Source organism: Triticum aestivum, chromosome 5B (genome assembly GCF_018294505.1).
Source record: "Triticum aestivum cultivar Chinese Spring chromosome 5B, IWGSC CS RefSeq v2.1, whole genome shotgun sequence".
NCBI classification, from domain to species: Eukaryota; Viridiplantae; Streptophyta; class Magnoliopsida; order Poales; family Poaceae; genus Triticum; species Triticum aestivum.
The window spans coordinates 443363329-443377784 of NC_057807.1; the positions used below are offsets into that span (position 1 = coordinate 443363329).

Consider the following 14456-nt stretch of genomic DNA (forward strand, 5'->3'; position numbering starts at 1 on the left):
TGTTGCCTCGCGTTTCGTGTTTGGAATGTACAGAAATAGATGAATGGGACGAGACTGGATTAATGGTTGGAGACTTGGAGTACTCTATATTTGAAATGTAAGCACGATGTACCTTTCCATTTATGCTTACATACATTTGTTTTAGGGTACTAATTTACTACTCCCTCCGTTCCTAAATATTTGTCTTTTTAGAGATTTCAACAAATGACTACATACGGAGCAAAATGAGTGAATCTACGCTCTAAAATATGTCTATATACATCCGTATGTGGTAGTTCATTTGAAACCTCTAAAAAGACAAATATTTAGGAACGGAGGGAGTATGTTGTTGGCACTTGGTAGCTAGGTGGAGAGGACAAGGCCACACCACAGGAGCAATAAATAAGCCTATTCAGTACTTCTAAGTCAGAAATTGCCACTTTTCTGAATTCTCATACAAAATCACTAAATTTTTTATATAATTATTATATATGTACAAATGCATCCCCTATCGGCGTTTTTGAAAAATCGAAGTAGCAAGGTACCGCAGTGTCTGTATCCGTATCACCATATCTGTGCAATTTAGTATGTGAGCTGAGCCCTAACATGCTATTCCAAACAGCTTCACACTGGCTAACCTGGCCACGCTATATATTTTGGCAACTTGCATGGCACCAAGTTGCTTGTAATGCAAAAACAAAAACAAAAAAATTTGCTTGCAAACATGTAGAGAAAAAATAAAGTTCGCACATCTAACGAATTTGAAAGAGAATGGAGCTTTTACTGGTACTTACGACTTACCAGATGCGACTGACATAAATCCGCAAGTCTTTTATGTTCAACCAATCTCCGCTGTGTAACTCGACCCTCATCATCACTCTAAACAGAGGTATAATAAGCATGTCATGTTAGCCAATTGTTGGGAGAGTGAAGACAGTGGCCAACTCATAGAAAACTAAAGAAAATCAACCTTATTGACTGCAGGCTCATTTGGGATGTCAGGCTCATCATCTGGATATGGAACATCTGGATCATTTGGGATGTCTGGCTCATCATCGTCACTGAAATAATGCACACTAGGATTGGGATGATTGTCATCCTTTGGATCTCCAACTGTTTCACACTTTTCGTCACCAGTTTCAAATGACATCCTAAGCTGCAATATGGAAGTGTTGCAACAAGTTACTACCTTGAAAATATCTAACATGCATAATAATAAAATAAACATTTTTGCAACAATGATGAGCACCGTTTCATAAACTGATTGGGAGACATCGAGTTTTTCCTGCTGAGAAATATGTACTGCAAAATATTTTGTTAGCTCGGGACTAACAACATTGTCCACCCTTGCAACAGGAAATACATATGCAAGAGTTTTCTTCTCAGGAGCGCCAATAACTTGCCTTGAAAAACATTTTACTGTTCCAATCAGATCAAGAAAGGAGATTCAATATATAGTTAGTGAACATAATATATAAGGAAATAAAACATCCTTTTCTGGGAAACAACAGTTTCCAATACCTCTCTTATTGATCTTTAGGTTGCCAGGTTCATGTGGATCCAAAGATTTATAAGGATCCTCGTCATCGGAATCATCCCCAGGATCTGGGGATCCAGGGTCTACATAATCTGGCTGGGACATGCTGGGATCAGGAGTAAGGTCACCAGGATGATCACTCCAGTCTTTCGCTGGACTTTTACCTGGATTCATTTCTTGAGGTTTTTCAATCTCCGGTTGAACTGCATTTCCCAGGACTTCACCAGGAGTTTTTCTACGAGCAGTACCCCCTGATCTTGCATTTGGGGAAGTGAAGGCTTTGTGTCGGGCTTTAGATGGTGCTGAGCCACCTCTATGAGGCAGAATATCTTCTTTGCATGATTTTTTTCCTTGCAGGAAGGCAAAAACAGCTGGTGCATCACAAGGATCCAGCAGGACGAAATCTCCATAGAAACCACATGTTGCTAACTGCAATAAAGAAACAACTAGACTAGTTCAGTATGGCAGTACATGTTATCAGTCTTAATTGGAACTTGGAAGTAAAGGAATAGAAGATTACCAAATACGAATCCAGCTCACTGGCTTCGCTATCGACACAGTCTCCTTCGAACACCAATAAATTTGCTGGTGGCCTCACAATTTTTCTTCGCAAGTCATCCCGGTCAAGATTATTATCCAAAGTGGTCCTTGTTTCCGCTGGTAATTTAGAAGGTACGATACAGGCTTAGCGCCATGTCATTCAAAGCAAGCATATCCACTGGATTCATTGCAACATCATGAACAATGGGGGCGTCTGCCTAAGCACCGGCACCCCCACCAGACTGGTAGAACCATATAAGGTCCACTTACCTGGGACATCATCCAAACCCAGAAACATATCATCTTCTTTGTTGGGAGTAGTGCTAGGGTCATTTTCATTAGCTTCAGCAGAACCCTTTTCTTGTCGATCTGGCCTGGTATAGTTCGAATATTAAACTATTTGTGGATAAACTGAAAAAATGCACTAGGATGGTCAAAGGAGAATTTGCAAGCCGATAATTTGGCAAGGGCTGATATTTTAGACAAAAACCAAACTCTAGTAGGGTTTGTATCTAGCAGACACCAATTTTTGTTTCTGCGCTGCCAATTTTGACATAATTAATTGGTTTAGAGATTCTATAGTTCCCTAAATCAGCACCCCGACTGTTAACCAGGCATGTCATGCTCCGAAATAAGATGTGCAAGAAAAGTAATAGTTGCCAGCACATACATATCACTGTCTGGCAGTTTGAGGCCCATTTCAGGTAAGATATGCAATGTCCCAGTCTCAGCAAGGTAGCATACAGAAGATAAGGCTAAGACAAGACTGATATATTCTTACTTATTTTGCGATAGAAATTCCAGTGCATGTAGCACCAACGAGTACAAGTACTCCACCTTGCGGCTGTAAACTTGAACCGATCCTTGGAGCAATAGCGCCGCTGCACATGAAAGTGGCCATAAAATTAGCAGCGCGGGAGAAGGGTTCACAAAAAGAAAGTAACTTTCTTTCGATTCTTTCGATGCAAAGTCCCTGATTAAATTAGGGAAAGGCTATAAATCACATGATGGATCGCGGAAAAAAATTATATGAGACCAGGTCTCATATAAATCAGGTGAGACCCGCCCTGATGAATGACATGTGGCATTCACAAATCACAAAGCATCTAATCTCTCCCCCCCTGATTTCAGGTGGGGGGTGGGGTGGATGCTTTGTGATTTGTGAATGACACGTGTCATCCATCAGGATGGGTCTCACCTGCTAATCCGTGAGACCTGGTCTCATAGAATTTTTTTCCACGGATCGCAGCCCCGCGTTCGCCACCTTCTCTGCACGCCACGTGCCCCATGGAAGAAAGACAAAATCCACCAAAAAAGAAGCTGCTGCCATCCACACCGGCGCCGTACCTTCGGCGAAGTTGAAGTCTTCGCCGGAGATCTCGCCTGAGCAGATCTTGAGGAGGTACTCCTCGAGGCTCTTGGCGACGTCCACCTCCCAGTTGGACTCGGGGTCCCGGCCCGCCTGCAGTATCGGGAACCTCCCCCCGCCCGTGCTCCCCTCCCCGCCGCCGCTGCCCTCCTCCATGACTCCCCCCTCGGACAAGGACGGGGAAGCTACTGGGCGCAAAGATGCATTCTTGTGGAATGGTGGCTCGGAATCCTAGAGGAGTGCAGCGCGGGTGCTGTGCTCGGACGCATGGAGAGCAGGGGGGTTAGGGCTGGGAGAGGACCGGGGAATTTCTTGATTTCGATGGATTGGAAGTTTGGAACGGCGGGCGGGAATCTCGGTTTTGGTGAAGGTCCATTGTACAATTTTCCAAACAAACGAGGAGTATGCGTGAAGAGTGAGCGGTCAAATATTTTGGCCTTTCCCTCGCAATTTCCTTTTTTTTACAAAGTACAGACGCAAGTGCTCATATATACGCGCATACACTCAATCCTGTGAACGCATACACGTACACCCTACCTCTACGAGCACCTCTCAGAGACTGAGACGGCATATCATCTTAAGATTTACGAAATCACTATAGACGTCTCGTCGTCGACGGGAACATCTCCTCACCTAAAAGCGCATTGCCAGAAATCCTGAAATAAATCCAGAAATAATGAGAGCACCGGGACTTGAACCCTGATGGGCTGGGATACCACTATCCCTCTAACCACCCAACCACAGGTTGGTTCGCTCAATTTTCCTTTTCTTTAAAGAATGAAAAATACAATGTTCGACGGACAGAGGCAGAACCGAGCCTCCACACGACCCTCCTGAGATCTCAATTGTGGCTTTATCGCCAGCGTCACCCCTAGATTCTAGCCAGATACTTGATGCCGAGGAGTGTGGTGATTTTGATGTTTCAATCTCTCGATCTCCTAAGTCCATTGGGTGTAAGGCGTCAACCAGTCTACCTCTTAGTGTCATGGAGCATGGAATTCTAGATGTTGCTGATGTTCCCTCGTTTGCGACCATGGAGCAGGTGATGCCAGTGAGTGACATGACCATTGAGCCAAGTGTGTTGGCACCTACTCCAAATCCAGATGCTCTCTTCGTGAAGGAACTTTGTGACTTGCTCGCTAGTGTGGAGGTTGCTAGACCTGGTTTGGGCAGGTCGATTGCTTGCCTCTTGACGGGGACACCAATAAGGGGCAAACAAAAGAAGGTGGGCAAAGGAAAGAGTGGCGACATGGGCAAGGCGTCTCTCGCTGCTTGATAGATGACCTTCGATCTCTCGGCCTGTCCGCTTTGATTGGGTTGTCGTTGAGGGTTGGGAGGTGCATGATGTCTTGTGTTGAGCTGTTTTTGTCGGGGGTCTTTTGGCGTAGTAGCAATATCGGGGTTTGTGGATGTTGTGTATTCGAAGAGTCTGGGAGGGGCCGCATGTGTTGTTGTGGGGTTTCTTGCCATGTGAAGAGTTAGTATGTGCTTCATTTGTATTGGTTTTTGCCTGATTTTCCGTAAATTAACTGAGCAATTCTCTTCTTAATTAATTGATGAGGCAAAACTTTTGCCTCCGTTTCGAAAAAAAATACAATGTATACAACTTTCAGTAAATACATTCGTTCTTAAAATTACCTAGACATCTCTCACAAGAATTACAATATGAAATGGTCGAGCTCCTACCTTTGCCTTGGCAAGCATTCCAAAAGAAAAGAAAAACAATTTGTATAATCTAAAAGCTAAGAGCATCTTTACCAGATCTCGCAACCGCCCGTCCCACAAAACTTGTTTGAGGGCTCATGCAAAACATTTTTACGGGACCGCGAGCCTTCGGTGAAATAGTTCCCGTAAACCCATCCCGCAAGGGACGCGTTTGGGGGATCTGTTTCGCGCCGAAGGGCTCGCAGTCCCACAAATACAATCATAGGCAAATATTGACAAGTTCATCATCACTAGTGCATAATAACTAGTTCATCATCATATATATACATCACTGGTTGATCATCATACTAGTTCATCACATTCAAAATCATGCACAACATACGAGGTATCAAGTTTAGCCTCATAAATGCACGGTAGAACAAGACAAAAGATGCTCAAATGACATAGAGCAATCAAGCAACATCCTCATTGTTGCTAAGAACATCGCCACCAACACTGCCCCTAGCACCTCCATCACCATCATCCATATTGCCCAGAGAGTTAGCACCACCATCTTCACAAACTTGAACTGGAGAGTGAGCACCACCATCCTCACGAACTTGGACCAGAGAGTGAACACCACTGTTAGAATTAATCCGAGGTACACGATTGATCCACCGAGGAACAAGCAATCACAGCACAATGACGACACCGAGATTTGTTAACGAGGTTCATCGATATGGCTACATCCACGGGGCATGACTACGGGCGCTCCTCCCCGTGACACCGTCACAATACCGCACCCGGTCGCCCTGGACACCGGCACATGCCGCCGGCTTCCACTGCGTTCCGGTGCTATTATTTTGGCATAGGTTACATCGTGTGTCTACCCCCGCTATATATGAGAGGCCTAGGATACAAGTGTCCTATTAGAACATGATACAACTCCTATGTAAACACAATACAACTACAAGTCCAACTATAACCTACCTTGTACACAATATTCGACACAACTCCAACAAAGTCCACCTTGGCGAATATTCTCCACCACCTTGAATTCGTCAATGTGTCAAACTTCCATGTACATTGGACTTGAGTTTATCCCATGAGTACCGCTGCTACTCCAAAGACTCCATATGACTCCACCTGCAACTTGGAGTCCCTTCTTTTCTTGACCACAGTCAACGCTCGAGAAAAATTAAGTTCCTCGTTACTCTACTTTGTGCTGCCAACTTCCGGAGTATCCGTCAACGCCATCACACACCGATCATTGACCTGCGTGAAAGTGAACAACTCACATATTGGGTGTCACACATAAGAGTTACCTGAACTCAACACACCGCTCCTTTCTTGACCGTCTGTCTGAAACTTGAAGGAATTTCACCATTGTTTGTAGTCATACCGAGTCAAATTCGCAGTTGTCTCACCACATGTATGACCACCAGAGCCCTGGCCCGTCTCCATGTCCCGTGCATGCCGCACGCCTCGCCGCTATTACCGCATCGAGCCTCCGCTGTCCCGGTCGAGTCTCAAGGGTCACGAACCCACACCACTCAACCCCCACTGCAGAGTACCACCGATCATCACCGAACAATGACGAGTTTCACGCTTCCATCAGACCACTGGGCTCCAGTCCAAACTGCATGTCACTCGCTTTCCCCCCTTGCTGAATAGGCTTCGATTCCCTGGATCCTTACATCGTAGCCCCTCAATCCAGCTCCACCTTCAACATGACTCCATGGTAGAAGATCAGTCCACCCTCGCGCCCCGTCGACTTCAAGCTCCGTGTGCACACCACCTTGAATCAACCCCGCACCATAGTCTTGTCGAAGCCACACAAGCCTCAGGCTTGTGCCACGTGTTTCCACGCCCAGAAGTCGGTCACCATCAGCATCACGCTCCTACGTCGTCGTTGCTGATCCCACCACCGTCTTCTGTACCGACCGACTTACGTCGATCGGTCAGACTGTCTAGTCCGACCAAGCCAAACTTGTTCGACTGCACGACACGCTCAAGGCTCCCAAATCGTCTTCCGCGAATTTCTGTCCATCACATAATTCCATCTCAGGTGACATGACTTCTCGCAACACCCTCAAGCATCCCTCTTGTGCCAACAAATTTTCACCCATGTCTGCCACAACCCAAGATTTCCAGTTCCGTCGAACTTCTCCACCTCAAACTTGGTACCCGTTGGCGCCATAGTTCTTTGTACGGCTGACTCTGTGAAAAAAGAATTAACAAGATTTCCACGCGATGCCCAAGTACTAGCCTTCGCTTCACGTGAACTTGTCTCCTTGGCTTCAACTTCTGATGCTAAGCTAATTGCTTTTGCCTTGCCAACCATCCTTGCTAGTCCCCTGTAGCCCCTTGAAGTAGCCATCTTCATCATCCCGGCGCTATCCATGACGAGGGGGGAGTAGTTCACCCTCGGGGCTGAGGGTATGTACCAGTAGCTATGTGTTTCATCTCTCTCTCTCTCTCTCTCTCTCTCTCTCTCTTGCTCTCTCTCGTGTTCCTCCATGGCACGATCTTGATGTATCCCGAGCTTTGTTATTGTAGTTGGATCTTGTGATGTTTCTCCCCCTCTACTCTCTTGTGATGAATTGAGTTTCCCCTTTGAAGTTATCTTATCGGATTGAGTCTTTTATGAACACTTGATGTATAACTTGCCGTGATTATCTGTGGTGACAATGGGATATCATGTGCCACTTGATGTATGTTTTGGTGATCAACTTGCGGGTTTCGTGACATTGGGAACCTATGCATAGGGGTTGGCACACGTTCTTGACTCTCCGATAGAAACTTTAGGGCACTCTTTGAAGTACTTTGTGTTGGTTGGATGAATCTGAGATTGTGTGATGCATATCATATAATCATGCCCACAGATACTTGAGGTGACAATGGAGAATCTAGGTGACATTAGGGTTTTGGTTGATTTGTATCTTAAGATGTTATTCTAGTACGAACTCTTTTATAGATCGATCCGAAAGAATAACTTTGAGGTGGTTTCATACCCTACCATAATCTCTATGTTTGTTCTCCGCTATTAGTGGCTTTGGAGTGACTCTTTGTTGCATGTTGAGGGCTTGTTATATGATCTATATATGTTATTATTGTTGAGAGAACTTGCAATACCGTTGTTTCCTATCATTGCAATACCGTTTACGCTCACTTTTATCATTAGTTACCTTGCTGTTTTTATATTTTCAGATTACAAAAACCTATATCTACTATCTATTTTGCACTTGTATCACCATCTCTTCGCCGAACTAGTGCACCTATACAATTTATCATTGTATTGGGTGTGTTGGGGACACAAGAGACTCTTTGTTATTTGGTTGCAGGGTTGCTTGAGAGAGACCATCTTCATCCTATGCCTCCTACGGATTGATAAACCTTAGGTCATCCACTTGAGGGAAATTTGCTACTGTCCTACAAACCTGTGCACTTGCAAGCCCAACAACGTCTACAAGAAGAAGGTTGTGTAGTAGACATCACACCGAGATTGAAAACCTAGATCGACTTAGTGATCTCGGTAGGACCGAAATGGAGGAATCGGTCAGACCGAGAATTACAAAGAAGTTTTGGAAGTTTTAAGTCTATGACGAATCGGGGACTCCGAGTGCTCCTCACACAGAGTGGTTTGAATCTGACTTGATCAAATTTTGTGATGTAGCATGAATAGAGTTTGAGACGAGAAAAACATAGATAGCTAGAGAAGGTTCTTAGGCATTCTTGTCCATCCACTTGGCCAAAGAAAAAGAAGCCAATCAATCAAAGCAACAAGTGGATGTCCTCGAATGAGTAAAATATGCATCCAACATGCTCACACAATAAAATGGCAAATGAAATATGTGGCAAAGCATGCACAACCAATTCTAGCATCTATCAAACAATTGGCGATAACTAGGTCATCTATATATGAGTATATTGACTTAGGAGTCAAATGAGAACATTTGATCATAGGTCATACTCATCGTTTAAGATCAAGTGGCGTTACCACTTTTACATAATGCATTGATGTGTTCACATCATTAGAGTTGCTTTGACTCAATTCTTAGAGTTAAACTCCCCCTAGATGTGAGATCCCCCCTTAGAGGGATGAACTAACCTTGGGTTTTGTCGATGATGACTTCATATAGGTGTTGAAGATGTGGATGCTCAGTGTTGATGTAGATCATTTGGAGCAATCCTTTGGAGTGAGTTGCACTTTCAATACCTACATGGGTTAGTCCCACAAGGAACAAACAAGAATATCCATAGACATAGAGTGATGCACACACAAGATGATGTCCATGAAATAATTAGGTTACCTTGTCCCTTGCCTTACCAACATGAGGGTTTGTGACTCCTTGAACTAGTGCAAGATATAAAAGTTGATTGCACTTGTCCTTGCCATAATGATATGAGTGAAGAATGTTGGCGGAGTCACCCTCAAGAACTCTCTAGTTCTTCTTCTTCGGGATCCACATCATCTTGATGGGAATCCTTGGAGTTGTAGTTGTACTTGATGAAGTAGAACTTGATGTAGTCTTGGGAACCCACTTGACCAAGGCCTTAGGTGCTTCTTGAAATGCATCAATCTCCTCTTGAAGCTTGTCCTTGCCTTTGTTCTTGTGGTCTTGTGGTGGAAGATCATCTTGTGCTTGTGTTCCCTTGAAGGAAGTAGGATCACACTTCTCTTGTTGAGGAACAAACTTCGTCTTGGGGTATTGATCTTCTTCCCACTCAACTCCATTGGCATTGAACTTTCGTTCAAAACCAACACCTTGATTCTTCCGGTGCCTTCCTTGCTTGCGTACAATTTCCTCGAATTGCTTACTTCCGGCAAGGCTCTTGTATACACCTTTCTCTATAATTCCCTTCAATAAGCTATTTTCTTGCTCAAGTGTAACTTGGCTAAGAGAATCATTAGTGGAATCAAGAGAACTACTAGAAGCAACAATATTGGATTTGGCATTATTATTGTTACTACTAGAGGAAGGATCTTTCTTGTTCTTGTTACTAGACTTGACTTGAGGCATGTAAGTAGATAAGAGTAAACGCTTGGCAATGTAAGAAGAACTTTTCTTACAGAGATCATCATTGATTGCCTTTAAGAACTCATGTTCTTGCTCAAGATTGAGCTTTTCAAAGCGTAACTTCTCATGAACCCTTAAAAGTTCTCGATGATCTTCGGAGATAGTTTCATGAGCTAACTTAATAGTGTTTAGTTCTTTAGTTAGAAGCTCAATGTTCTCCTTATCATTGTCATTCGTTTTATCTTGATTAGCATGATTAATTGACATTTCATCATAGTATTCATCACTAGAGTTTTCAACAAGTAAATCATCATCACCTAGCAAGTCATCTTCATCACTATTGAAATCAACATACTCAGAGTGTGTTACCTTTGGACCTTTGGCCATGAAGCATCTTCCAATTCCTTCATTTGGTGAATCAAATATGTCGTAGGAGTTGGTTGACACAAGTGCTAGACCGGCAACACCTTCATCTTGAGTATATTCGGAGTCGGAGTGATAGCTTCTCTCGGAGTGATTGTCGGAGTCGGAGTGATAGCTTCTCTCGGAGTGATTGTCGGAGTCGGAGCCGGATACCCATTCACCAACATGAGCTTGATGTATTCGTTTTGTGTAGCTCCTTGATGACTTGTCCTTCCTTTCCGAATCCCTGCTTCTCCGTGAGGGTCTTCGTTCATAACGATCATCTCTACTCCTCCTCTCTCTTGGTGGTGATTCTTCTCTTTTACTTCTTCTTTTTGGAGAATCTTCTCTTCTTTTGTAGGGTGCCGTACACTCATTGGAATAGTGTCCGGGTCTCCCACAATTGTAGCAATTGCTCTCTCGACTAGAAGATCTTTTGTCATTATAGGACCTTGACTTAGAGCTTCTTTCTTTGCTTCTACTCTTGTAGAATTTGTTGAAGTTCTTCACCATTAAGCTCAGTTCTTCATTGAAGGTTTGTTTCTCACTTGATGATGTGGGGGCTTCACATGAGGCTTTGTAAGCACCACTTGACTTGTTGTGAAGTTCCTCCTTATCCTTGAGTGACATCTCATGAGCAACAATTCTTCCAATGACTTCCGTTGGCTTGAGATTTTTGTAATTTGGCATCATTTGGATTAATGTGCACACGGTATCATACTTTCCATCCAATGCTCTTAGGATATTCTTGATGATGAATCTGTCAGTCATTTCTTCACTCCCTAAGCCGGCAATCTCATTCGTGATAAAGAGCAAGCCTAGAGTACATTTCAGCGACACCTTCACCATCCTTCATTTTGAACTTGTCAAGCTGACTTTGGAGCACATCCAACCTGGATTCCTTGATGGAGTCGGTACCTTCATGCATATCAATCAAAGTATCCCAAATTTCCTTTGCATTCTCAAGACGGCTGATTTTATTGAATTCCTCAGGGCACAAGCCATTGAAGAGGATATCACAAGCTTGAGCATTGTATTGCAGCATTTTCAATTCATCCACGCTAGCTTCATGGTTTGGCTCTCTCCCATCAAAGAATTCACCTTGCAAGCCAATACACACAATAGCCCAAACGGCGGGGTTATGTCCGAGAATATGCGTTTTCATCTTATGCTTCCAACTAGCAAAATTAGTACCATCAAAGTAAGGACCTCTACGGTGATAATTTCCCTCACTAGACGCCATACTCTCCTAGGTTGTGAAACCAAGGCTATGACCACCAAAAGCTATGAAAATCAAAGCAAATGGAGACCAAAGCTCTGATACCACTTGTAGGACCTTGAAGTATGTCTAGAGGGGGGTGATTAGACTACTTGACCAATTAAAAACTTAAACTTTTCCCAATTTTAGACTTTGGCAGATTTTAGCTATCTTTGGACAAGTCAAGCAATCTTCACACAATTCAAGCAAGCATGCAAAGAGTATATGAGCAGCGGAAATTAAAGCATGCAACTTGCAAGAACGTAAAGGGAAGGGTTTGGAGGATTCAAACGCAATTGGAGACACGGATGTTTTTGTCGTGGTTCCGATAGGTGGTGCTATCGTACATCCACGTTGATGGAGACTTCAACCCACGAAGGGTAACGGTTGCGCGAGTCCACGGAGGGCTCCACCCACGAAGGGTCCACGAAGAAGCAACCTTGTCTATCCCACCATGGCCGTCGCCTACGAAGGACTTGCCTCACTAGCGGTAGATCTTCACGAAGTAGGCGATCTCCTTGCCCTTACAAACTCCTTGGTTCAACTCCACAATCTTGTCGGAGGCTCCCAAGTGACACCTAGCCAATCTAGGAGACACCACTCTCCAAGAAGTAACAAATGGTGCGTTGATGATGAACTCCTTGCTCTTGTGCTTCAAATGATAGTCTCCCCAACACTCAACTCTCTCTCATGGGATTTGGATCTGGTGGAAAGAAGATTTGAGTGGAAAGCAACTTGGGGAAGGCTAGAGATCAAGATTCATATGGTACGAATGGAATATCTTGGCCTCAACACATGAGTAGGTGGTTCTCTCTCAGAAATGGTAAGTTGGAAGTGTAGGTTTGTTCTGATGGCTCTCTCAACGAATGAAGAGGAGGTGGAGGGGTATATATAGCCTCCACACAAAATCTAACCGTTACACACAATTTACCAAACTCGGTGGGACCGAATCAACAAACTCGGTCGGACCGATTTAGCAAATCTAGTGACCGTTAGGATTTTCGGTGGGACCGACATGCAACTCGGTAGGACCGATATGGTTAGGGTTAGGGCATAACGTAATCTCGGTGAGACCGATTACACAAACTCGGTGAGACCGATTTTGGTAATAAGCTAACCAGAGAGTTGGTCAGGTAAACTCGGTGGGACCGATTCGCTCTTCTCGGTGAGACCGAAATGTTACGAAAAGGAAACAGAGAGTTTACATTGCAATCTCGGTGGGACCGATCGCTCACTTCGGTTAGACCGAAACGTTACGAAGGGAAACAGAGAGATTATGATCCCATCTCGGTGAGACCGAGATCCCTATCGGTGAGACCGATTTTCCTAGGGTTTGTGGCAGTGGCTATGACATTTGAACTCGGTGGCGCCGGATAGAAAGAATCGGTATGGCCGAGTTTGACTTTGGGTTTAGGTCATATGTGGATGTGAGAAAGTAGTTGAGGGTTTTTGGAGCATATCACTAAGCACTTGAAGCAAGAGGCTCATTAAGCAACACCTCATCCCTCCCTGATAGTATTGGCTTTTCCTATAGACTCAATGTGATCTTGGATCACTAAAATGTAAAATGAAGAGTCTTAAACTTTTGAGCTTGAGCCAATCTTTTGTCCTTCACATTTTGAGGGATCCACTTTCATCATCCATGCCATACCATTCAATGAACTTTCCTGAAATAATAGTCTTGGAATATCATTAGCTCAATGAGCTATATGTTGTTATGAATTACCAAAACCACCTAGGGATAGTTGCACTTTCATCCCCGATGGATGTATCAATGGATTATTCCTTCGCAAGATTTGATCTGCCTGTGTCGTATAGTACTATAGAGACTCGGTCTCCTTTTTTCAAAAAGCAAATCTTTGTCCGATCGCTTCTGTCCTCTGCAGCCTGCATCGCTCGCCCGACGCCCTCCTCAGCCGCAAAACGCACTTGCACCTAGCCACGGTGTCCCACGAGGCCCTGATCCCCAGCATCCACGCGCCAAACATCGGCCTCCTGCCTCCATAGCACGCGCCTCGCACTTCTACGGCACAACGCCCCTCGCCGCTCCAGATCGATCTGATCGACAAGGCGCCTGCCTGACTGCTTGTTCGAGCCTGCTGCTGCCACCGCCGACCACGATCCTTCCGTCGCGATGCTTGCAATCTCCACTGAGATTTCATAGTATAAATCGACCGTGGTACAAGATAGACTTCCACGTCATCTCCACGACGAACTCAACTTTGATCTTCCTCTAAATCGACGCACAACTACCTCTTCGACCTTTGCTCATGATACCACTTGTTAGAATAAATCCGAGGTACACGATTGATCCACCGAGGAACAAGCAATCACAGCACAATGACGACACCGAGATTTGTTAACGAGGTTCACCGATATGGCTACATCCCCGGGGCATGACTACGGGCGCTCCTCCCCGTGACACCGTCACAATACCGCACCCGATCGCCCTGGACACCGGCACATGCCACCGGCTTCCCCTGCGTTCCGGTGCTATTATTTTGGCATAGGTTACATCGTGTGTCTACCCCCGCTATATATGAGAGGCCTAGGATACAAGTGTCCTATTAGAACACGATACAACTCCTATGTAAACAGAATACAACTACAAGTCCAACTGTAACCTACCTTGTACACAATATTCGACACAACTCCAACAACCACCACCACCATTCACATGGTTTGCCGAAGCACCACCAACCAAGC

General features: G+C 44.6%; 1 protein-coding gene across 1 annotated transcript; it reads right to left on the minus strand.

Annotated features, from left to right (window-relative positions):
• Positions 1–477: 477 nt before the first annotated feature.
• Positions 478–3707, minus strand: LOC123116372 (condensin-2 complex subunit H2-like). Its single transcript, XM_044537340.1, has 6 exons — positions 3404–3707; positions 2838–2937; positions 2327–2430; positions 2037–2173; positions 950–1945; positions 478–858 (listed from the first exon to the last, which is right to left on the minus strand). Exons 1-5 carry the CDS (start codon positions 3579–3581, stop codon positions 1427–1429), a joined length of 1038 nt encoding a protein of 345 aa, XP_044393275.1. The 5' UTR covers positions 3582–3707; the 3' UTR covers positions 478–858; positions 950–1426.
• Between the last annotated feature and the right edge of the window lie 10749 nt (positions 3708–14456).

Excerpts from the sequence above, each read along its gene's own strand:
- LOC123116372 (XM_044537340.1), bottom strand. The coding sequence starts at position 3,581 with ATGGAGGAGGGCAGCGGCGGCGGGGAGGGGAGCACGGGCGGGGGGAGG. Across the intron at positions 2,174-2,326 it reads GGGTTTGGATGATGTCCCAG|CGGAAACAAGGACCACTTTG; the intron begins GTAAGTGGACCT and ends CTAAATTACCAG. Across the intron at positions 1,946-2,036 it reads GTGAGCTGGATTCGTATTTG|TTAGCAACATGTGGTTTCTA; the intron begins GTAATCTTCTAT and ends TCTTTATTGCAG.